The sequence below is a fragment of the Caretta caretta genome, chromosome 1, assembly GCF_965140235.1.
Source record: "Caretta caretta isolate rCarCar2 chromosome 1, rCarCar1.hap1, whole genome shotgun sequence".
NCBI classification, from domain to species: Eukaryota; Metazoa; Chordata; order Testudines; family Cheloniidae; genus Caretta; species Caretta caretta.
Window position 1 is genome coordinate 200,369,720 of NC_134206.1, and position 26,089 is coordinate 200,395,808.

Below are 26,089 nucleotides of genomic sequence, written 5' to 3' on the forward strand. Positions count from 1 at the left end.
AGGGCCGTCTCTCCCCATCAGCCAGAGCCCTGGAGCTGGGGAAAGTTGCCTTTTTCTCTGGCCACCGCAGACCTGCACATCCCAAATCCCCCCCACTCCCTCTTCTCACCCCATTGCCCCCTCCCACTCCTTTTCCCCCAAGGCCACCACCTCACCTTATATGTGCGTCTTCTCCAGGGTCCAAGCACCTAATTAGTGGAGCCACGCCTGCGCGGCTCCACTTTTTAGGTAGGTGGCCTTTCATTCTCTCGTGTGTGGCTGTCCAGGCATGCACCTTAGAGGGAACTATCCGCAGACCACCTGAATGGAGCTCACAGACCACAGTTTGAGAACCTCTGGAATAGAGGATTTGCTGCTGCTGGAAAAGTTCTCCAGGTCTCCCTCTCTCTGGGGGCATGCTGTGGTCATAGAGGATGAAGATAATCTTTGGGCTGAAGTATCCTCTACAGAGTGGCTCTGCAGCTCATCGTCTCTAGGAGAGAGAAGGCTCCCCATTCTCCCAGTAGGCCAATATTCAGCACACAGCCTGTTACCCAGGCTGGGCATTGGCTCCCTGGATTTGTCTCTTTCTTTTTAGATGGTGGTTTAATTTTCTTGTCCATAATCTAGTACCTTTGGCATAAAGGTCAAGAATGTAGGGCCTGCCAGACACACTGTCAAGTAATGGGGATTTTTTGTGATGCAGACACTTGTCCATTAAGAAGGGGACTGAGAATACCATCTCAATTGACACAGGCCATTGAATAGCTAACAGCTATGCTCCAAAAAGGCCAGTAGTGATGTGTCCATGCCCAGCAAGAGGTACATTGATTGCATGAAAGGGCTGGTTTTGCTTGGTCAGCAATGTTCACATGGCACCACTTGGTTCTGGCAGAATGATTCCGGCGTATCTATTTACAGCCTGCTTTAGACTGGGTGCATTCTGGGACTCCTTCTCCCAGAGTTCCCAACACAAATGCTGGGTACGGGGGCTTTGAAGGTTTTCCAGACCTGAGGCACTGAGCTATGAGACAGAGTTAGGAGGACCGGCAGAGCTATTGTAATACCAGCTCTTGTGGCTTCCTGTTCACACTGAGGAGGAACAGGTGTAGGCTGTACCATTTCAGCAGGATCTGAGCTAATGGCCTTATCCCAAGCATCTCAACCCAACAGAATAATCAACATTTGTAAAACACACAGGTGGTTGCTGTACAGGCATTGCAAGTGCAAGAAGTTCTAATAACATTTTTGCAATGCTGTTCTTCCTAAAAAGGAAGGGGCGCCCATCCCAAAGTGCCAGACTAGCATTGGGAGCTTCAGACACATGGGGCCAGATCCTCAGTGTCATAACTCCATTGACTTCAAAGGAGCTATGCTGGTTTTACACATGGTGAGGGTCTGGCTATTTATTGCCACGTCCGCACAGGACAGTCCAGGAGAGGAAATACAATTTCTTTTGTTTGTATTTTTTAAATGTTCGAAACAATTTCAATGTCTTTTGCTGGAGCTATTCGAAAGCATAGGCCATCTTACACACCTTTCTCCCTGCCCACATCACAGAGGCTAGCTGTCAGAACGGAAACAGATCTACAGCCAGCGTAAGCATCGATTACATGCAGGATGGCCTTGTGAGTATGGCAAAGGCATGAGCATCGGGAACTCTGCGTTCTAGTCCTGACTCCACTGCAGACTTGCATCATTTAACCTCTCTGTGCCTCAGTTTGCTACAGCTGTAAAATGGAGACAATGTTTGCCTACCTCACAATATTGTTGTGAGGCTAAACTGCTGAATGCTGAAAAGGTGAAATAGCATTTAATAGATATAATTCATCCTTTATGAGTTCAGAGCAGAAAATGTACATTATTTCTCAGGGGAAAAGGGTTTTCCCCTACCAAGAGTGGTGTGTTACTTAGAGCACATTGTAGTGAATGAGCCAAACAAACGCAGTGTTTTAATAAAGCCTTTATACACAGAAGAGTATTGGTTATGAGGGGAAAACCCACAGAACAAATAAACCCCAAGGATTCTCTTTTGGAAAGTTCAGAGCGTGGAACTTTTTTGACGAGTGGGTGTTCATTGCAAGCCATACAGGCTGATGTTTGTCTCCTGGCCCCAGACGTTTTGTATTCACTTGCCTTCCCACTGACACACCTCCACACTCAATAGTTCACAGAGTGAATATCTGAGGAAAAAAAGCCCACTGAAAGGAAAATATTTCCTCTCATCTTGTGTCATGTCCAGCGTGAGCCTCAAGTTACATTTCATGCACTAGATGAGGAGCAGTTGCTTGGTTTTGTTTTTAGCTGTACTGTAGTAGTTTGTGGAGCAGGATGTGGCCACAAAATGGCCAGCTCATAGTAACCAGCATGAGGCTCGGCAGCAGGCATCATCAATGGCGTGGTTAGAAAGTGTGACAGCTCATCTTGTACCTCATTTGAGAGGTGAACGACAAAGCAACAGTTCGTTTTAAAAAAGATGTGCCTTTTACTGCTCTTTAGGAAGGAGAAAGAAGGCCTCATAAATGTCTGGGTTCTTTTCTTTTTTTTTTCCCAAAGAAGTCTTTCTGATTATAACTTGTATTTTAAAGATCTGGGCCTAATGTCTCCTTCTTTTTGCTGGAGGACTTTGGCAAATCTTTGGAAGATCTGGATGGTAACATCACAGCTCACGGCTTCAACCTATGGTAGATCCATCCCAGCCTTCAACTGTATGTGGTTCTGGTTTTGCTTACTCTGGTGTTACATGGCTGTAACTCGGTTGATTTTAATAGAGTTATTCCTGACTTACTCTACTGTAGGGGAGTTCACAGTCTGGCCTGTTGAGTCTTAGGCAGTCAAAAACCTCACCCAGTCCCATCTTCAGTTCAAAGCTGGGATTGCTGCAGCTTATTAGAGCTGTGATGTTACCTTTCAGGTCCTCCAAAAGTTGACCAAAGTCCTCCAGCAAAAAGAGGGATATCAGGACCAGATATTTCTAATATAAAATACAAAGAGAAAAAATGGTTTTGAAAAACCTTCATGAGGCCACTTTCATACATCATAAGGAGCAGGAAGCACCAGAAACATTTTTTTCCATTTTCCTTTGTGTATTTCCACCCTTGCGCTTTATTAAAGGAGTTAACACTATGAAATCATCTTCCTTCCTTGCTTTAGTTTACTCCAGCAAATGGTGTTAAGAAAAGTTCAGTGCATTGGGGATAAATGGTATGTGCACCGCAAATTAGCCCAAGATGCAAAATTAGTTCTGAACTTCTACAAATCTTGAAAGAAGAGAGGGCCCATTACAGAGATAATCTGTTTCTGAACCTCCTTCTAAAGTCCATGGATGCTGAGATCTAGTGTGTTGGTTCATGTCCATCTCTAATTTCCACAGAAACTCTTTACACCTGGGTAACAAAGACTCAGTATTTATTCTGCACTCTATAGGCCTTGTTCTGTTCCCACTGAAAATCAATGGGATGCAAATTGGCTTCCATATCTCAGACATTGTAGAGGAGTCATGCAAGCATATATTAAACTTAACCTGCTTTCTCTGTCTCATTTGGAAATTAAAGAGAAAGAAAGAAACCCCACAAGAGGATGAGGGTGAGGAAGAGAAGAAAGAAAGAGGATAAGATAGGATGAAAAAAGGAACAGGAGAAGACAGAGAAAGTAACACCTTCATGGACTCGCTGTACCATTAGTTTTGCAAAGTGCTTAGCTAGCGTGCTGATGAGCACCTTGGATGTGCCTAAAGTAGTTCAGATTGTGTAAGATTAGATAGTTAAGGTATCTGAGACTTCCTCTTACACACGTAGCAGCAGACTGTCAGACCACTCATCAAGACACGGTACTGAAACTGAACAAGAGAGACTGAAGATCTCTCTGGTATGGAAAAATCCATGTTAACACCAGTACAGTGCTTTGAACATACAGAATGCTATATAAGCGGTAAGTATTATGTTCCTGTATAGTCACTTGACAATCTGTCAAGGGAAGTTATGGAATCACCATCACTGGAGACAGTCACAGCTGAGATCTGACAACCATTGCAGTATATAGGAAGGTTTAGATGACTATATGACCTGATTGAGGCCCCTTCCAAACCACGTCTTTCTGGGCCTAATTTTTCATACTTAAATGCCATACTTAAGACTTCAAAGAGACTTAATCACATGCTTAACTTCAAGGAATAGTTTAAGTGTTTTGCTCAGCAAGGATGGATTTAAGCATATGCTTAAAGATAAGCACATACATAAGCCCTTTGCTGAATCAGAGTCTAAATGGTGAGGAGTAGGACCTACAGCAGTGAGGCATAACAAGCCAGATGGGATGGTACAAATGGAATGTCAGCAGTGATCTTGTAGAAAGGGAAGAAAAGGTGGAAAGGTGGAATTATACATCTAAAGCATTTACAAAATCAGTGAGATAAAATTTGACTGGAGGTGTCAAATAATGGAAGAAAGGAAAAATTGATATAGAGTTCAGATAATTATTTGACCAGTTATGAACTTGACAATGAATAATGCAGCCGCAAAATACAGTGATAAGGATACAAGAAATGAGAAAAAGGAGAAACTTAATTGACGTGGGCATCTGTAATAAGACTGAAGGGAGATGGCAGAAAGGGAAGGCAGGAGGAGTGGGGGAGAAAGAGAGAGACTATGAATGAATCAACATATTATAGAAAAAGGACAGAATCTCTGCTGATATAAATTGGGGTAGGTATATTAACTTCAATGAAGCTGTTCTGATTTACAACAGTTGAAGGTCTGGCCTAGAATTCCTAAACCAATTAATGAGGAACCAATTAACAAAGAAGTTGAAAGCAGCCAGGATGCCATCTTACGGCTTGGCCCTGCCCTGTTCAAGATAATGAGAGTCTTGCCATTGACTTCAACAGGAGCAGGATCAGACTCTTAATGGGGGGGCACAATTACTCAGACATCATGTGGGTAACAAATACTGATCAAAGATGTTTTTTATGCAGAGGTTTGAATTGTACACAAGACAATTTAATGACGTGACATAGAAAGGAAAGAATCCATCCAGAAGAGAATAAAGAGGAAATGAATTGAGAACGTAATGGCATTACAGAAGATTGGTGCTTATGATTATTTAAAGAATCATAGAATCATAAAAATGTAAGACTGGAAGGGACCCCTGCACTCAAGGCAGCACTAAGTATTATCTATTTATTTGAATCTAATGTATTAAGCAGAGCTGATAGGAAATCATTTTCCCATGAAAAAATTCAATGAAAATTATTTTTTTTGTTTTCCTCAAAATTGTGCTGATTTTTATTGAAAACCCCCAAATGAAAATGGTTTTGTTTATCAGCAGCCAAGATTCCAAATGTTTGTTTTCATTTTTGTTTGCTGACAATGTAAATTTTTTTATGAAAACAGACATTTTTGCAAAAATGTTCATTTAGTCGAAAAAGCCATTTTCCAAAAATGTTTTGACACGAAAATATTGACGAGCTCTAGTATTAATGCATAGGTTAAAAGAATAGCACAAGGATATCTGGTTTCAATAAAGAACATTCTGGAATTTCAGGTGCCATAGAATTAAATATTAAAATCCAGGAGTGTGGAAGTAGGCAGATGAACACTTAAAGATGCCATAATGAGGAATATAAGTGAACTTGTTGATAGATTGTATAGTCAATTGCTTGACCACACATTGGTTCATTATGACATATACTCAAGAGACCAAATAACCAATGTCAGTCAGGTTTATTAATATGGTACAGGAGAATTTAGGCCACTCAGGTGCTCAGCTTAGGTGATGAGTATGGTATCAGCATCTATATAGAACAGAATAAAAAAATTAAATTATTATGATACTAGGCCCTATTCTACTCTCACTTACACATAACATGAATGTCCCCATTGACTTCAGTGGTGATGTTAATATGTAACTGCGAGTAGAAGCTCTCAGTTAAATAATAGTTATTCCAAATTTGCTTGTAATCTTAGTAAAAAATCAAAGCAGGGAGTGTGATATAGTGATAGAACAGGAATGATCCCAAAGACTCTATTACTGGTTCTGCCTCAGATTTGCTGTGAGATTCTAATCCCTTGGGTCTGATTTTCCATTTCCTTTTTCAAGGGCTGTCATGATTCACACCTTTGTGAAGTGCAAAGTAAGTGTAGCATGCTACCATATCAGATGGTAGCATTTTACACCCACATAACCTTTTGCACTCACTTTGCACGCCACTCCCCACTCCGGGCCTCAGTTTCCTCATCTGTAAAACGGGGATGGACTACCCTGCTTCACTTTGGGGATAAGAGGTTTGTTTTTGTTACCGTTTGTGAAGAGCTTTTCAAACCTAAGATGGAAGGTACTACAGAAATACAAGCTTTTTATGAATTATTAGCGTTATTGCTAGTCATTCTGGATACTGCCGGTAAGAGGTTGCCTTCTCTACTGTGGCTACTGTGACTATGCTTTTTGGTGTCATGGAGGATTTTGTTGTTTCTGCTCTCTGAGGGCACTGTTGAATCTGGAGCTTTTCAGTTGCTGGCTCCTCTCTGTAAAACTTTATATGACTGCTGTGTGTATGTACAAGTTTGTGTCTCTGTATTTCAATTAGTGTCAGTTTATTTCGATTTAGAATAAGTGCCCATACATCACTCTGGGTACTTTTACAACGACTTAAAATGCACAGTGCCAAGTACAAGTTAACCAATAAGTAATGGATTGATGATATCAATCAAATTATTAGCCACTGTTAATTAATTATTGGCATTTTTACTTATCTAGTGCTATTTATTAGTAATTGTTATGATCAGAGTCCCTAGAAGCCCCAAACAGAGATCAGCCCCATTGTGCTAGGCACTGCACACATTTATAATGAAAGAGGATCCCTTTCGCAAAGGGACAGATTTTTAAAGGTGTTTAGGCATCTAAAGATGCAGACAGGTGCTTAGTGGGATTTTCAAAAGCACCTGTCTGCACCTTTAGGGGTCTAAATACCTATAGAAATCCGGCCCAAAGAGCTCAGACAATCTGAGTATATGATAAGAAACAATGGATGAATCCAACAACCAGTCAAGGGGAGCCCACAGTAACAATGAGACCCATATTGAGCAGTGGTCACAGAAATTGCCTAACTGTTGCTGAACATTTTGTCATTATCGTGGCTGAGGCGAGTTTAATAATTAACTACTTAGCAATTTAAGTAATTAAAGAGTCCTGCAATCACATCGTATATTTTTGTTCTCCCTCTGTCCACCTTCTCCCCAAATGTCTGTGTAAGAAGATATCTTCCACTGTTGTATGCCGTGTTGTGATAGCTATGTTGGTCCCAGGATATTAGAGAGACAAGGTGGATGAGGAATATCTTTTATTGGACCAACTTCTGTTGGTGAAAGAGACAAGCTTTCAAGCTTGCACAGAGCTCCGAAGATGTTACCTCTGTTGCCTGTGGAAAAAGATGGTCTTTGAAATGTAGCCAGACTGTTCGTAAATCCAGGGCTAGTTGTCTCTTTTAAACTCAGATTTACTGGATATCCAGTTTGCTTTGGTAGATGTACCACATACTGGACATTGTCACTTTGCTTCGTGCCAGTGCATTTTCTGAAGCATTCCAAGTACACTGTGATTACAGCTGAGTGAATAACTGATCTTTCAAGTTGCTGGCTGTTCTGAAAAATTGAAAAAAAAATTGAGTAAACCCAAAATGAAACATTTTAGAAATTTTTGGTGAACTGAAAAGTTAAAAAAAATCATATCGGATTGAACATAACATTTTGTTTTGAACTAGAGCATTTTAAAACTTTTTTATTTAAAAAAAATCAATAAAATTTCGAATTGATAAAATCCTAACATGTTGCTTAGAAAATGTTGAAATAAAAATGTTAACTTTGGGGGATTTTTAAAAATCCCTCCCCACCCCCACCCCCACCCCCACCCCCCAGGAACAGTTCAGCAAATCTGAAATTGTGAAAAATGTTGGTGTCTCTGTGTCTACATTTTTTGCCAAAAAAATTTTGGCTGAAGAATTTCACCCAGCTCTATCTGGGTTGCATGGCCCTACAAAGTTTCATAGACGCCTTCCGCAGTCTGGTTGCTTATATGAAACATACCCAGGTTTCTTGGGCTGAAAAGGAATATTAGGAAAAGTATTTTGTGTATTTGTAGCTGTCTTTTTAATGCAATTTAGCAGCTAGAAACAAGGAACACCACAAATCTGGTTCTCCTTTATACCAAGCCCCCTTTACATCTTTCTGGCAGTGTAAAGTGGCCTTCGTGTAAATAAGAATTGAATCCCAAGTGTCCTACCAGATCCCCTCAGATCATAGTCTATTGTCTGGGAATCTGTGCTTTACATTGCATCCTGTATGAGCCTATGAAACTCCCCTCTGAAAACAGATCCCAGCTGAGGAACACCAGCTATACAGACTGATGGCCAAAGAGCTACTAACATCCACTGAAAGGGAAGAGTCTGCCCAAAGAGATGCATTTTGCTTCACACCTTAAAAGCGGTGAGACTTTGGCGCTGAATGAGCAATGACAGAAAAGGAAGACTTCCAAACCTCATTTCAGGGGAAATTCTAAAAATGGGTAAAGGTTTTGGGGGAGGGAGGTTCTCTTAATCTTTCTGAGCTGGCTCCCCAATTCTCTGCTGGTGCCATACACTTTCAGAGGCAGCTGGTGACTCTACTAGAGCACACCTTTGCACAGGTGAAAATGGCTACACTGGGTTCAAGGTAGAGAAGAACCGGGCCTACAGCACTCAGTATAAACATGCATATTCAAAGACAAAAAATAATATGCCCTCTAGTCGTAAGAGACCATAGTGGGGAGCAGAGGCGACCCATGCATGCTGATAGTCGCAGGGGGATGGGGAGGCGGAATGAGGGCAGCCGGCTTCAGCAGTGTTACTGAGCATGCTCTGTCCATGTGAGCATGCTCAGTATAAGCCAAGCAGCAAATGTGTGTGTGAGCGGGGCAACCCTGCCCACTCCCTCTCCCATGCGTCTCCTCTGTTGCGGAGGGATGGTCTTGTGGTTGCAGCACAGGGCTGGGACTCAGGAGAGCTAGGTACAGATCCTAGGTCTGTCACAAACTTTCTATGTGAGTTACTTAATCTCTAAAAAAGAACAGGAGTACTTGTGGCACCTTAGAGACTAAAATTTATTTGGGCATAAGCTTTCGTGGGCTACAGCCCACTTCATCGGATGCATAGAATGGAATATATATATATATATATATATATATATATATATTTTCTTACTATATATTCCATTCTATGCATCCGATGAAGTGGGCTGTAGCCCATGAAAGCTCATGCTCAAATAAATTGGTTAGTCTCTAAGGTGCCACAAGTCCTCCTGTTCTTTTTGCGGACACAGACTAACACAGCTGCTACTCTGAAAGCTATTTAATCTCTGTGTGCCTCAGTCTCCTACCACCAGGAAGGAAAAAGCTTCCACTGCTGTTAGCAGCCTGTCTATGCCAGTGTTATCGCCATGGCTACCAATGGGGGAGTTTTAGAAATAGTGGGAGGGGAGGGGATTTTGAAAAAAGTGTGTCTAGTGCAGGTCTGGGGCCCTCTGGGCATAGTTCAATCTCCAGAGCTGGCACAATCCTGGAGCTCTTTGCTGAGGCTACAAATGGAGGTGCTAATGAATATGAACTGGACGGACGACCATTTCCTTCCACCCGTGTAGCATAGGTTCCAACGCACGGCTGTAGAATGTCTAAAAAAACCAAACAGTTGGTGTGGAGTAACGTTGCAAATGGGGGACTGTAAAATAGATGCAACTGTAGTGTAGAGAAGACCGTGGAGAATCCCCAAAACATGGCAGTAATATTCTGCTTTAACAAGGATCTAATATAAAAATGTCTTTGTCCCCAGGGCTCTGGGAAACCATAGTTAGAGCCCTGTTATCAACACTGTGTTTAAATATAGTTGCAATGAACTTGGATTCTACTCCCACTGAGGACTGGGCCTATGAGAGATGAGAGATTCTCCTCTCTGACCCCACATGGAAGGTCTTTTGAGCTCCCTTGTTTATACCTACAGGAAGCATGACAGAAATTATTCCTAAAACTCTTTAAAGCCACTTTGGCCTAACGCTGTTCACTTCTGCTTCTGCCATCTCTGGTGAAGGAGGGAACGTGGCTGACTGCAGCTATTGCTATTCCTCGGACCATATTCAACATAACAACATAAGAACAGACATACTGGGTCAGCCCAATGGTCCATCTAGCTGAGTATCTTGTCTTCTGACAGTGGCCAATGCCAGGTGCTTTAGAGGGAATGAACAGAACAGGGTAATTATTGAATGATCCATCCCCTATTGTCTACTTCCAGCTTCTGGCAGTCAGAGGCCAGGAAACCCAGAGCATGGGGATGCATCCCTGCCCATCTTGGATAATAGCCATTGATGGACCTATGCTCTATTAACTTATCTAAGTCTTTTAAAAACCCTGTTACAGTTTTGGCCTTCACAACATCCCCTGGCAATGAGTTCTACAGGTTGACTGTGCAGTGTGTGAAGGAGTGAGAAACCTGATAATGTCTGACACAACCATGATGAAACCAAATTAGAAACTGCTTCTGCTAAAACAGGACCCACGTCCTACAAGTTTAGACTAGAGCCTGTTTGCCAGATTCTCCCACACAGGATATGGGTAACTCATATGGAAGCTAGTGGAGTTACTTGCATCTTGTTACTTTGTGCATTTGTTCTTTCTGTCAGCATGCCCCAAACACCTAGGGACATCTATGAGTCTATGGGTGCTCCAGGGCTGGAGTATCCACGGGGAAAAATTAGTGGGTGCTCTGCACCCAGTGGCAGCCAAGCTCCCCTCCCCACCTGAGCCCGCCGTGTCCCCACTCCTCTGCCTACCTCCCAGCGTTTCCCTCCCGGCTGCTGCCAAACAGCTGTTTGGTGGTGTTAGCAAGCTTGGGGGGGGGGGGAGGGCAGGGGAGGAGCAGGAATATGGCACGCTCAGGGAAAGAGGCGGGGCCGGGGCAGGAATTTGGGGAAGGAGTTGGAATAGGGGCAGGGAGGGGGCAGAGTTGGGGCAGGGACTATAGGGTTGGAATGGGGGCAGGGAAGGGGTGGGAAGAGGCGGGGCAGGGGCAGGGCCTCATGGAAGGGGTGGAGTGAGGGTGGGGCCAGAGCAGGGGGGGGTCGAGCACCCAGGGAAAAGAGGGGAAGTCGGCACCTATGCCTAGGGATATCAGTGTGGGGCCTGTACATGTAAGGGGAGAGCAAAATAGCTTTAACAAGATCCACCACACAGAATGGGCAGGGAATATCTCCCTTTTACTATACCTGCCATATCTTTAAGAGCCACTGTGACAGTCTGTATCCCTACGTTCACCCTTTTTACAAAACTATAATAGATTTTGTACAAAGTATGCCTTGTGAGGTACCATTCGAAAACTCATAATTTGATTATCATTATTGTCCTGGTAAAATATGTGTGGCAACATTGTATGTAAAGTTATAATATTCTCCTCTATAAAATTACTGAGATATGTATGTTCCAAGTTTAAAAAAGCAGGCACAAACTGGTTCCTCAAAGACAAAAGGCAAACTGATACCTCAGCCAGGTGTCAACAAAATCAAATGAACTATCATCTGGTTATCATCTGGTAATGAACTATCATCCTGCATTGTTCGGCAGGAAAAAGGGTATGCGTGAGAAATCTACATTTTTGGCAAAGAAACAGCTGGAGGTTCCTATCCCCACAGATCTTCTGTCTCCTGAACCTCAGCTGGAGATGATTTTCAAAGAAGAAGAGAATTAAAAGAAAGGGGAACAGATGCCCCCTCAAACACTCCTCCTTTTCCCTCTGCCCATGGCATCAACAACACCTGAGGGACAAGGAAATTAACACTGAACTGGGGGAGGGGTCCTGAGCTGAAAGGATTCCAGCCAGTAAGACTGCTGTAGCATGTGGTGTCAGAAACCTTTGCTTTGAATTCATTTAGCTTGTTAAATTAGATATTCATTGCATTTTACCTTTTATTTTCTTTGTAACCAATTCTGACTCTTATGCGTCATTACCTGTAATCACTTAAAATCTATCTTTCTGTAGTTAATAAACTTGTTTTATTGTTTTATCTAAACCAATGTGTTTGGACTGAAACGTTTGGGAAACTTCATTTGGGATCATGGGATTTGTGCATATCATTTTCTATTAATGAAATGATGGACTTTATATGAGCTTGTATTGTCCAGGAAGGGGCTGGGCAGCACAAGACACACATTTCTGGGGGAAAGTCTGGGACTGGGCATTGGCTGGAGTGGCCCTGTAGTGTAATTCATGGGTAGCTGGCTAATGGCTATAGCACTCATACAAAAAAGCTGGGAGTGATTTACATGCTGGAGGTTGTGTGTGAGCAGCAGAGGTACATTAAGATTTATTGGGGCCCTGGGCACCAAGAACATTTGGGCCTCCCACACCCCAGGGGTGCCAAAATTGAAGAGGGGTCGGGGGGCCATGCCCACCCACTTTTTAATAATAATAATAATAATAGCCTCAGGCAAGCGCAGAATGGAAGTGGCAGGGGAGGCCCTGCTTCTCATCTTCCCCCAAGTCCATGCCCCCTGGCCGGGCCGGAAGCTGGAGCTGGGCAGTGATAAGAGCCGCCTAGGGAGCTTGGGCCTCAATGGGGAACTCTGGACCCTCCAACTGCCCTGGGTGGTGCACCCCAGGCGGTGGAGACATGGGGCAGGGCCTGCTCTTAGGCATCCTGGCTCCCTGCCTAGGTGGAGGGTCCTGGGCTCCCCACAGTGGCTTGGTCTCCCTGGGTGGCTCTTACTACAGCCTGGCACTGGCGTCTGGCCTGGCTGGGGGCAGGGCCCCAGGGGAAGAGGAGTAGTAGGATGGAGCCACAGTTCCAGTGCTGATGGCCCCCTCACTTCTACACAGGTTCTGGTACTCCTATGCGGGGCCCCAAATTGGCCAGGGGCACTGGGCACGGGGCCTATGAGTCTGTGAGTTAATCCATCACTGGTGAGCAGACTAAGAGTGGCTGCTCTCACAGCTAAGCAGTGTAAAAGGCATCCCAGGTTGGAAAATTGAGGTGACACAGCTGTCCATCAATCCAGATTGTATCCAGGGTAATGTCACAGCCACCACTGACGTACAGCTGCTAAGGACAAACCAATTGATTCCTGTTTCCATTAGCAAATGATCCTCTCTTGTAACTCATGTTTCCCTTTTAAGTGGTCCTGGAGTGACCTAGCTCTGAGCCGTCACTCTTTGCCTCTGTGGTGGGTTATAATTTTGAATGCTCATAGCCTAGATATCAAAGGACAGGAACATTACTGGTTTCCACTGCAGAAAGGTGATTTTTTTTTCAGCCTAAAATAAGACATGCTTTCAAAGTGTTAGCAAGAGGCAACCACAGCTCAGTTTGTGGCAGGAAAAAGCCTTCAGAGGGGTCTAGCAAGGGAAGGGAGGAGTTTTCTGCACCTTTAAAAAAAGTACTGATTGCTTCTCAAAATTTCCATCTCTACTCACCCCCACCATGACGCCCCTTTCATTGAGTTCAGGAAGTGAGCTGACCATTGCAAGATATATAAGCTCGGTGAAAGGGGCTCCGATTATCATTTTCATCTCTGCCACTCCAAGGAAGCCATCAACAATGAAACTCCACGGCACAGACATCCTGGTCATTTTCTGTCTCGGCCTCTTTACTGTGAGCACCGTGAGAGGTAAGTTTTCAACTCAACAGAAACGTAGCAATAGCCATACTATATCAGCCCCGTGGTCCATCCAATCCAGTGTCTTGTCTCGGGCAGTGACCGGTACCCAGTATGTAGGAGGAAGGAGTGAGAAAACTGATAGTGAACAGTTATGGAATAACTTGCCCACAGGAGAAGTTTCTTCCTAACCCCTATCAACTGGTGATTGGTTTATGCCCAAGAGGGCTTATATCCCCTGCAAACCTTTGAGTTTAACTAAAGCATCAATGGATGCTCTCATTATCCATATAAATGTCTAAAACTTTTTTGATCTTCCTGATATATTGTGGTAATGAGTTCCAAAGGTTGATTATGCATTTTATAAAAAGCATGTCTTTCAGGCAGTTTCAAGGCTGTTGGCTTTTAATGTTGTTGGTTGTGCCCTTCTTCTAATGTTATGAAAACTGAGAGCTCCCAGTTCATTTTCTACAGTCTGTTCATTACTGTATGTACTTTTGTCTTATTATAGCTGGGTTCAAAAAAGAACTGGATAAGTTCATGGAGGATGGGTAGAGCCCTGCAAATCTGTGGATATTTGCATCTGAGGGTGCGGATATCTGCAGATCATTTTTGCGGATTGGATACGGATACAAATTTTGTATCCGCTCAGGGCTCTAAGGCTAGGTCCATCAATGGCGATTAGCCAACATGGTCAGGGACACAATCCCATGCTTGGGGCAACCCAAAACTTCTGACTACCAAAAGCTGGGAGTGGAAGATGGGGTGGATCATTCCATAATTGCACTATTCTGTACTCTCCTCCTGAAGCTCTGGTGTTGACCTCTGTCAGAGACCAGATACTAGGCAAGATGGACCATGGTCTGATCCAGTATGGCAGCTCTTATATTTATCATGTCACTTCTGATTTGTCTCCGCTCTGATTTATATAGTCCTGGTCTTTTAGTCTCTCCTTGTATGGAAATCTTCCCAAGACTCTAGTAATTTTTATTGACTTTCTGTGGAATCCTTGTGTATTTGTGCTAAATCCTTTTTGAGGTGGGGTGGCTAGAAGTGAAGATAGCATTCAAGACTACATGACACCATTCATTGATACAATGAAATTATGATATTTTCAGTCTTATTCGCTATTTCTTTCTTAATAAGGTTTACACACTTGTTTTGTTTTTAGGAGCACAGCTTCACATTGGTCTTTTAAATTAACTGTCCACAGCGACACTTAGATCTTTTTCCTATTAATCATGAACAATTAATAGACCACGACACTTGTAATAGACCACACTTGTTGCAAAAGCTCATCCGCACACACACAAGCACATGTACAAATACACATAAACAGATGCGTGCAACAAGAACAAAAAAAACCACATGCACAATCACAGTCATACCCAGTTCAGGTAGAACTACAAGAATACACAATGATGAGTATAAAAAAAGTACCTTCACAAAACTCCACAAACCCCAAACACAACCCCACCCACACAAACGCAAAATAATCTGCACTAGACATCCAGAGGGCTCACCCCTGTAGTGTGTGTTTGTTGTTGCTGTTCCAATCCTGTGTACCTGACAGTATAATTTGCCACAAAATGTAGCTGAAACTTTCTGTAGAAGGACTGTGCATAGCAGGTGATATGTGGGGAGATGGGGCAGAGATCAAAAGTCTCAGGTGGTAGCCCCGTTAGAAGTGATTCTGTGGATGTGAGCAATTGGGTAGAAGATACAGAACTTCCAAAGGCAGGTGAATAGGAAGGGGGAGGAGAGAGGCAAACTGAAGCATTTGATTTTCCCCCCACTGTAGTTAATTGTCCTCTAAGTGGGTTTGATTTTTAAAAAATTATTGGAACAGAGGGAAACAAAGATTTTGCTGGGAAGGAGAGTAAGAGCCCCAGGGAATGGAGTGGAAGAAGCGGAGCAACAGCAGCAGCAAAGTGGGGAGAGAAATGAAGTGAAGAGGAAAACAGAAGGCAGCAGGAGGCAGAAGAAAAGAATGGAGTAACATAAGTATGTGGGAGACAGAGAGGAAAGCGGAGAGGGATTTGAGCAGCATAAGAGGGATCAGAAAGGGCAGTGTTAAGAAATGGGCAGACAAGGGAGTTATAGGCACACATCTTTGCATCAGAAAAGCGGATATCCACTCAAACCCCTTCCAAACCACTTAGAGAAACTCTGCTTGTATAGGGAATACGCTTTAGAGCCAGGTGTGAGAGGGTGGAAATAATCCCACATGGGCAGGAGGTAAATCCAGTGGCCACATTTGGGGATTTTAATTCAGAGTCCCCAGATTCTAATCCCACTCTGCTTCTTACACCTACTTTTTCAAAAGTGGACACTTTTGCTGGTTGCCGGCATTTTTGGGTGCTTTCAAGACTTTCTGGGTACTCCACACCTCTGAAAATCAGACCCAGGATGTCTCAAGCGTCATACCCTAAATCAAAGTGCCCCAGTTTCTTCTCCTGTGAAACGGGGATGATAATACTGATCTTCCTTGGTAAAGTAGGTTGAGATCCTCCCAGCAAAGGTGCTACGCAAGCACCAACTCTTAGGATTATTGCATGCACACACCTGGTTGCAGCATGTGATGCACATCTATTTCCGAGTGAAGCTGACAGGCACACACGTGCTCACACGCCCACTTTTAATTAAAGTATCGCAGATTCATCCAGAACCTTACGTCCCAGAAGAACCCAAAATGCTTTGGATACTTTATGTACACAGATCGCTTCAAGTTGTCTCTGGGAACCCAGCAGCCCTCTGACAGCAAAGCACTGCTACGTGACAGTTTAGGAGAGAAAGTGAAGAGCAATGGACCCAGCTGAAACTGCTGAGGCAATTTAGGAAGGCAGAATGTAATTACTATCCACACTGGAATTTGGCCAAGACATTTACTCTTACAACAATTGCCTTGGCTTTTTAATGATCTCAGATGATCAGGAGTTTGGTTGTATAGCTCCTATGTAAGAAGCATACTTAGGAAATGGATCCCAGTTCATACATCTATAGGTATTTCAATTGTAATTTAACATGCAATAATTTCCACTTAGTGTAAAGAATGAGTGTTCATTTAGCATTAATTTACCACCTATTTTTTTCCCCTGTAGGAAGTGTTGCAAGTCAAATTGCGCCCAGAAGCTCCTGTGTAGACCTGTCCACACAGCAGCTGGACATCAGACGACTTGTTAAATACGAGAACCAGAACATACCAGTAAAAGCTGTGATGTAAGTATCTGGACCACTCTTCATACTAATCTAGAGACACATGCTGCTGATAGCAGGAGAGGAAGGACAGGGGTAGAACTGAATCACAGCAAACATGAGGGTCTTCAGTCTGACCAAAACATACTACTGAAGAGCATTCTTTCATTTCAAGCATGTAGTAACTGTTAGTGGATGAACCTCCAAAGGTCTGGAGGATTTGTGCTGTTCAGAGGAGCATCTGATTGATTGAACAGACAAACCTTTTTGATCAAGAAATTGGGAGGAAATCTCACAAAGAGCAAGAGCTGTTTTGAGTGGCATGCTGGGGAATAGCAAACGGTGCTGTGAATTGGCAATGAGGTGCATTGCGCTGAGCTGTGTGAAGGAAACGTACAGAACAGCGAAGTGTGATTATCCCTCCTTCTAGAGGATGTGACCAGTCCTTCAATCTCATGAGCATCTGTTTAATTTTGGTTCTTGTGGGATAAATGAGGGGCCAACTCAGTATGCCAGGTGCTTAGCTCTTTTGAAATTTCTGGCTATACAGCATATGTCTATGTATGTATATGAATACACTATATATATATATATACACACACACACACATACCATGTATGTAGAGTTGACGTCCATACCCATACAGCAGAACCAGCTCATTCCTGGCTTTTCCACTCTTTAGTGATGCAGCCATCCCAAATGCCTGCAGACAAAACCTTTGTACCACACCACATAGGCCACAGAATAGAAACATGCACAGAGAAGAATTTTAATGGCAGCCTGGTTTTCCTTTTCTTCCCCTGCAGGTTCATCACCAAACGAGGCATCAAGATCTGTGTGCAGCCTGATCTTAAATGGGTGCAGGATGCCATAAAATTCCTGGATAAAGGACCTGGCCCCAGAAGACCCAACAAGAAGCGCAAGTCCAAACCCAAACCCAAGGCCAAGCCCAATGGCAATTAACTAAATGGATGTACCAGCCTGACCCTCAGCAACTGCTTGTAACTTCTTCTAGGTGTTAATTGGAAATAAAATCTCTAAACTAACATGGGCACATCAGAATCCATTAATCATTAGGGAAGAGCTGACTGAGAATCATTCCATTTTATAGCTGGACTTTTCCGCACTGTTTTCAGGTTTATTTTCTGAAATGTTCATTAATTATTTATTGCTGTGTGTAGGCATCCCCCCCTCCACCTAGATGAACTTTTATACAGTAAGACAAGGATGTAGGTAAAACTACTTCATAGAGGGTTTGATCAACCTGTGGAACTCACAGATGAAGGAGGTCGGTGTCAGACACTGGGGCTGGACTTTAAAATGGGTCTGGATAATTTTATGATAATTAATAACTATATAAGCTATAAGTAAACAACCCTCATGCTCCAGGGCATCATCTGATAACTGCAAAATTCAGGAGAGAATTAGCTAGATGTATTGGGTCTGATTCTCCTCCCACTTTGCAACAATGCAAATTCATTGGGACAGGTCCTCTCCCAGTATAAGTGATGATCAGTCTAGAGAGTGTAACCTGATGCAGATTTACATCAGTGGAGGATCTAGCCCACTGACTTCTGTGAAGTTACTCCTTATTTACACTGGTATGAGATAGATCTGAAACAGCTGCTTTATTTTATTCCTTTGCATTGCTCTGAAGCATCATGTGTAAGCCATGGCTGGAAGCAGGAGACTGTGTTTGATGCCAATCCTATGTACCAATCTCTTATTCTCCAACTAGTGGAGAGCCCTGTCCAAGGGGCTCAAGAATATTCAGTGTAAATGTAAATTACATTTTAGAAATGAATGGATTCTAATAAATGTGGTGTCTTTTTATTTTTTTGTAAATTAATAAAATTCTTGCAACTCTATGGTCAAATGGTATGTGTTTGCATGTATGTGACATGTATGGAGATCATGCAGTGGGAGTATGGAGGTTATAGCACAAATCCAAGATTTTATTGTCAGTCTAGGAGAAATTACTTTTCCAGCAACATGTTCTGCCACCTTCAATAGCTAACAGTCAATAGATGGAATTTGCATCCAAGCTTTCATATACTCTGTATTCCTATATTGTATAGATGAGTTCACATCACTCCAGCTCTTCAATTCTCTCTTCTAGTTAACACTGCAGAAAGCATTCCTCCCCAACCTCTCATTCTGTGTCACTGTTCTCAAAGTGGGGGATGAAATGTGTTCTGGGTGGGGTGGGGGTGAGAAGCTTTCCGGGAAAAATGGTATTGTTCACATTTTACCCACAGCAATATGCCACCCTTACTTCTGCTGCTGCTTTCTGGCCATCCAGCTCTGAAGGCGGAGTCGAGTGATGGCTGCTGACCGGGCGCCCAGCTCTGAAGGCAGTGCCACCACCACCACCAGCAGAGAAGTAAGGGTGGGAATACCATACCATGCCACCCTTATTTCTCCACTGCTGCAGGAAGTGGCACTGACTTCAGAGCGGGTTTGATAGTCTGTACCCCCATATGCACACTTTTTACAAAACTATGATAAGTTTTATACAATACATGCCTTGTGAGATATCGTTTGAAAAACCTCATAACCTGCTGAACATTATTGTCCTGTTGAAATATGTGTGGCGATATTGTATGTAAAGATATAAGCTTCTGTTGCATGGTCATACTGAGACATGTTACAATTCTGAGGAACACACACACACCAGAACCTCACTGATGGAAAAGCTATCCAATGCCCCAGCCACGTGTCAATGAAATTGTGAGTGAGAAATGTACATCTTGACAAAGGAACAGCTGGAGGTTCCCATCACAACAGACTTGCTGTTGCCTGAACTCCAGCTGGAGATCACTCTCAAAGAGGAGAGAAAGGTACAAGAATAGAGAACAAACACCCCAGCTACTCCTCCCTTTCTCTTTGCTCACAGCAATATATACTGTTTATCATTCACTATAACAGCGATAGTGAGAATCAAGTACTCTGTGAGGTTCCTAGTCCAAGTCAGCTCTTCACAGCAAGTCTATAATCCTCCAAGGCCTGGTCTAATCTGGGGGTGGGGATCGATCTGAGATACACAACTTCAGCAATGAGAATAGCGTAGCTGAAGTCGACGTATCTTAGATTGACTTAGAATCACTTACTTCTCGTCCTCGCGGCGCGGGATCGACGGCCGCTGCTCCCCCGTCGACTCCGCTTCCGCCTCTTGCCCTGGTGGAGTTCCGGAGTCGACGGCAGAGCAATCGGGGATCGATCACTACCCGCCAATCCGGCGGGTAGTGTAGACGTGGCCCAAGATTGGCCGGCTTTGCCTTCACCATTGTTTAATGAAGCACTGCTTACACTAGTCCTTACGCTGTCTCTAGCTCTTTCCACATAGGCAGTTGCAAATGATTTCCACCTCTGTTGCTATGCGCACCCTAGTGGTTCATAATGAATAACTACTTTGCCTTGCTTTGGCACTTCCGAGGCTCTCAAAGAGCTTTATAAAGGTCAGAACGATGATTGCCATTTTATAAAAGGGACCCTGCAACACAAGGAGATTAAGAGCTGGATTGGAGCATTACACTGCCCCACAAGCAGACCAGGGAGGGAATTTCAACTCTGAGAGAGACATTTTGCTCCTGGCTCCCCCTTGCTCTTGTGGGGAGGTAGCTTTCTTCTGCTCTATGACAGCAGCAGATGAATTCTCCCTCCAGGCCAGCTCAGCACTGCTCTGCCAGCTGATGTATTGGAGGGGGACGGTGCCAGAGCTCTGCCCATTCCCTGCCTGTCCATTCTCTATATCCTCCCCCCGGCCCATACCATGCTGTGACCTGTCATGCAGGTAGCCTGTGCAGGGGAATATGGCAGGACTTTGCACCCCTTCCTCTCCTGTGTTCTGGTGTAAGGGCAGGTCACGATCTTACCCTAAGGACTCACCCTGGTTACATAACAAGTCAGCAGTAACTCCTGGCCCTAGGCCCTGGCTATTAACTCTAAAAACACTAACCGCCACCAGCGCTAGTAACAGATAACACCTCTGGATGTGGAGCAACCCGCTCACCCACAGTCAGACACCGCGCATGTGAAGGTCATTCTTCTCCTGCAGGGGGAAATACTGGCAACACGCAGAGATCCTTCACAGGAACAACTGTGCTAGGTGAACGGAGCCCTGGACACAGATGGGTGCCATGAGGCAGCTCCTCAGCCAGTGTAAATTGTCAGAGCTCCAGTGACTCCAACCTTTCCACCATCTCGCTGCACAGAGAGGGATTCGTCGAACTGTAGTCTGTTTCTTTTTCTAACAATTTCTTTAGGACTTCAGCAACGGTGTCATTGAAAATTTATGCACAAACCAGTACTAGTAACCAACACGCCTTGAAAACAATATTAAACCACTCAGTATCCGAGTCCTCCTATAACCACTGACGCTCTGTTGCTTCGGATGCTGATTAATCAGGTTTATTATGGTAGTGCCTAAGGACCAATCAAGCATGGAGCTCACTGTATGCACAAAGGAGAGCAGAAAGTCTCTGCCCCAAGGAGTTTATAATCTAACTAGATTGGGCAGATGGGGGGGAAAGGGGAGCGGAGAAGGCTGAGCACACATGTTGATGGCTGTTTTAGTTGGCCAATGAGCATTTTATTTGAGTTTTGCTTTATGCAATTTCAGGATGTTTTCGTTGCTTTGTGTCATTATAATTTAACGGTTTGCTAGGCGCCTTATGTGGAGAAGGGTTGATAGATAAAGGTATGATGCACGGCTGAATAGCATAATAGGACTTGAAATTACATAGCAATAAAGACAAAGCTTCACTCCTCTCTCCCTCACTGCCCCATGTACCAATGCAGATTGTAGACTTTGGAGAGAGAAGAATCTTATTTCAGATCAAGACTGAAAAATACAAGTTTTTGGGCTCAGTATAAGGGTAACTGGGTGAAATTTAAGGGATTCTGCAATACAGGAGGTCAGACTAGGTGATCTAATGGTCCCTTTTGGCCGTAAACTCTGTGACACTATGAAAAGCAACTTCCACATGATCTTTAGCCTATTTATTCATTTAAACATTCACCAGTGACCAGCGTGTGCTTTGGATTGTAGCAATCCAGTTCCAGCTGACTTCAGACCAGAGGGATCGACCTTGCCTGAGCAGCTTAATGATGGAGGGAAAGAGAATCGAGGTCAAACAAGCAAAAGTCAAGTTCTGGGCCTTGATGATACAGCAGTTGTGCCTCTGCGGCTCTTCACAGCATGGTTACTCTGAGGGCCCAGTTCTAACTAGAGCTTTTCAGGACAGGAAAGTGGTGAACTGGAACACAGGTGGTTAAATATCGACGGAATGTACCAGCCAGAGGTAGTGTGCTAGCTTCTTGGTACGGAGAGAGAAATTATTTTCAAACCAGTCAAGTAGAAAATTAAATCTACAGAACAAAGCACGTGTAGGAACCTTCTTTCCAACACAGCAGCAGCTGAGTGTTAGGAGTCATCGCCTTCTCAAGCTATTATTTGATACAAATGCTCATTATGTCTGGTTTACATGTACAGTTCTGAGATACTAGAAATCCCATTCTCCTCAACTCATTCCAACAACTGGGCAGAATATCCAGACTTCATCTTACAGTGCCAGCAGCATGCTACAATGTCAAGGCTTAGTAAGGGGTAGCTTACCCCTGTTTCAAACTGGAGTAAACTGCAGAGGTACTTTCCCCATCTATACTAGGGGTGTGCAGCTACCAAAGGCTGAAATCCCCAGGGTAGACGAGGCCTAATAAACAAATGACACAGCTACAGAACAAAGTCAGGATCAGTAAGTTTGGGGGAAACCATTGTTAATCCCACCAGAGTGATTTTCACTTGCATTCCCATAATGCAAGCACGGGTTTTATCCCGTCATTTGACTCATGCAGAACTATCAATGGATACACTGTGTTCACCCTGTGATCAACAGTGTCACAGACATTTTCCCTAATAAACCAACCAGTCTAGCCTCTATCTACATACTTTTAAGGCACTTATCAGAATGGCATCTAATCTGCTCCAGAGGCAATGTTCTGCTCCTTCTTCATGAGTGAATAGTAACCACTCACAAAAGAGAGAGTGTGCACCGAATGTCACTGAGAGTTATTCATATCTGAAGAGGTTTCTCAGCCTATCTCGTCAGTTGCTTCATTTTTGTCATCTGCACCTTTATGTATGAGTTCCGGAATGCCAGGAATGAGACAAGTGCTTGAGATTGCACCTGGCATCATGAGATTTGAAAACGCTTTACAACACAGTGGCCTGTTTTACTGCCCCATTTTACACAAGAGTAAACGGAAGCATGAAGGAGATAGGACTCAACAAAGGTCACTTTAAAAGAAGAGGAGGACTTGTGGCACCTTAGAGACTAACCAATTTATTTGAGCATGAGCTTTCGTGAGCCACAGCTCCCTTCATCGGATGCACTTAGGGTCACTTAGTGAGTCACTTAGTGAGCCAGTGGTGGAGCTGAGGAGATAACCCAGCTCGCCAGACTCCTCTCACCCCCCTGCCTTAACCACTAAACATGCTGCCTCCTTCCATAATCAGCTGGGAAAGGTGACCTGGTTCAGAGCAATAAGAACCAGTCTTTAATTTCCATTATTGTGCTTTTGCATATGTCTCTGCATTTCCTCGTTCTGACCCGGATGGGAAGTAGAGGTGCTAAAAAGTGTGTAGAGAAAGGCGATTTGACTTAGTATTTTCAAGTCAAGTCACTTGCAGTCAAGTCACTTGCTTTCTTTATGCCTTAACCTCCCCATAAATTAAATGAGGACAATGATACTTTCTTTATCTGTCTTCTCTATTGAGAGCTCTTAGGGGAAGAGGTTGTCTTTTAACATGCGTTTGTGCAGTGCCCAATATTGCCAACCCCACACATTTAAAAATCATGAATGAGGCCCCAAAACCATGAGATTAGGTTAAAAAATTGATTTGTTTTTAATGAGGAGTTCTTTCTCTTTGCCTTCTGGGTTTTGAGATTTCAGGGTTACATTCAGTCACATTTTCAAGCTTTTCTCTACTACTGTGAGGGCAAGAAACTTACATATTAAAAAAATTAAAGCTGAACTTCTCACCTGATCAGATGCTTCCAGGAGCTGGGGCTTTAAGAAACACACCAAATATCATCACACTAATGATAAAAGGGCGAGAGCTGGCAATGCTGCGTGTCTAGTGGTAGGGGGTCTGTAGGGGATCCTGTTATATAAAAAAAATTACAGCTACTGTATCCATGGGGTTCCCTGTAGCATTGCCTGAGCAAATAGATCCAAATGACATAAGAACTGACGTGAATCTTAGCCCCCCCCAAACTGTCATTTTCCATTATTAATGGTGCCTCAGAAATACTCCGAGGTGGATATTTCCATGCACATCATGCCTTGGCCCCACCCAGTACAACAGCTGTGTTGCCTTGGGTTCATTTACATTGCAAGTAAAATGTTGTTTTGAGTCAAAGGTGGCAAAACCTGGCAGGGCTAGAATTCTGCCATTAGCCACAAAACTAGACAGCAGGAGCTCAGTCTACCCTGGGGCCTGTGCTTCTCCTATCACCTGCACTCTAGGGTTCTCCGGGGGTGGCTGATTCACTCATATTCCAAGGAGAGGCTCTCCAGAGGGACAGCTGCTTGAGGAGTAGCCAGCCCTAGGGAATGCTGGGAGCCCACCCCCAAGGATAGGTACTATGAGGAGACTGGCTGCTTATATAAAAGCTTATGCAAGAGATTATTAGAGTGAGGGTTCAAAGCTGACATTCCTCCCACTTGTAGCTATCTGTTACACATTTGCCTGAGTGTTCTTTGCCTGCCCTTTTTATTCCTTAGCGAACTTAATACCTAAGCTACTGTGCACATTAGTGATGCTTCACTGCAGTGCTCTGGTTCTGCATTTCAGCTTGACAGCTCTATTACTAAACGGAGAATGCCCTTGGTCTGTTTCTCAGCTGCTCCCTGCCTGGGAAACTACATCTTGTGAATATCAGTTACCAACCAATGGTTGCAAAGTGTCACTCTGTGGAACGCTAGAAAGAAAAGGCCATATTATGGAACCCAGCATAACGACTGGGTAATCCTACCCTGACTATAAATAAACTTGATTAACAGAAATTGCTACAGTGCAAGTTGTGATGAAGGGATCTCTCCTTCAAAGGCATTCACTTAGCTGGACTTGATCTACTAGAGTCAATTAACTAAGACATACTGCGCTAAGAAGCCATGCCCCATGGAGTGTGCTACACGGGTGGCCTCAGAAACAGAGGTGAGCTAAATGGTTCTGACAAAATGAGGTACACTGCCTTCCCCAAAGAGAGCAACATTCTCAATGCTGTGCGCTAATTCCTTCCTTGCACTTTGATTGAAATAAGTGGCTGGATTGAGTTATCTGACCACCAGGGGGCACATGGCCACTTACAGAGCAAACAGAAGCACCTGAGCTGTCAATCACTTGTGACTTTTAAGTCAGGACTACACACAATTTTTATAACGGCATAATTATTTCCGTTAGGGTGTCATTTTTTACCAATATACTTATACACGTACAACCCCTAGTGAGGATGCAGTTACACGAATATACATGGGCTTATACTGGTATAGCTTATTCCCCTTCCTGATGGAAATAAATTATACCACAGTATGCACATTTATACTGGTAAAACTGCATCTACACTGGGGTTGGGGATGGAGGTGTATAACTAATTATACTAGTATAGTGAAAATGGCACAATTTCTGTGTGTAGATAAGCCCTTACACAGCATTTTAGTTCTATTATTATTATCATCACCATTATTATTAACATTTATACACTTACATTCCTGTACATAGAATCATAGGATTGGAAGGGATCTCAGGAGGTCATCTAGTCCAGTCCCCTGCACTCGTGGCAGGACTAAGTATTATCTAGACCATCCCTGACAGGTGTTTGTCTAACCTGCTCTTAAAAGTCTCCAGTGATGGAGACTTCACAAACTCCCTAGGCAATTTATTCCAGTGCTTAACCACCCTCACAATTAGGAAGTTTTTCCTAATGTCCAACCTAAACTGCCCTTGCTGCAATTTCACTCCATTGCTTCTTGTCCTATCCTCAGAGGTTAAGAAAAACAATTTTTATCCCTCCTCCTTGTAACAACCATTTACATACTTGAAAACTGTTATGTCCCCTCTCAGTCTTCTCTTTTCGAGACTAAATAAACCCAGTTTTTTCTATCTTCCCTCATAAGTCATGTTTTCTAGACATTTAATCATTTTTGTTGCTCTTCTCTGGACTTTCTCCAATTTGTCCACATCCTTCCT

The 26,089-nt window shown here is 43.5% G+C and overlaps 1 protein-coding gene and 1 long non-coding RNA gene across 6 annotated transcripts in view; one reads left to right on the forward strand and one right to left on the reverse strand.

Annotated features, from left to right (window-relative positions):
- Positions 1-5,681: 5,681 nt before the first annotated feature.
- LOC125620987 (uncharacterized) overlaps positions 5,682-26,089 on the reverse strand; it is a 63,328-nt gene continuing 42,920 nt past the window's right edge. For 4 of the 5 annotated variants that reach the window (XR_007352382.2, XR_012664667.1, XR_007352381.2 and 1 more), the window contains one exon: positions 5,682-7,613. This is a non-coding gene — a long non-coding RNA (uncharacterized LOC125620987). The remainder of the gene's footprint in view (positions 7,614-26,089) is intronic. The other variant, XR_007352384.2, reaches the window with a different exon arrangement.
- LOC125620982 (cytokine SCM-1 beta) lies at positions 13,444-18,704 on the forward strand. The gene is made up of 3 exons (XM_048817279.2): positions 13,444-13,653; positions 16,743-16,860; positions 17,643-18,704. The coding sequence occupies exons 1-3, from the start codon at positions 13,467-13,469 to the stop codon at positions 17,797-17,799; spliced, it is 462 nt and encodes a 153-aa protein (XP_048673236.1). The 5' UTR covers positions 13,444-13,466; the 3' UTR covers positions 17,800-18,704.

Coding starts and splice junctions, on each gene's coding strand:
- LOC125620982 (XM_048817279.2), top strand. CDS start 13,467: ATGACGCCCCTTTCATTGAGTTCAGGAAGTGAGCTGACCATTGCAAGA. Junction 13,654..16,742: donor TACTGTGAGCACCGTGAGAG/GTAAGTTTTCAA, acceptor TTTCCCCTGTAG/GAAGTGTTGCAAGTCAAATT. Junction 16,861..17,642: donor ATACCAGTAAAAGCTGTGAT/GTAAGTATCTGG, acceptor CTTCCCCTGCAG/GTTCATCACCAAACGAGGCA.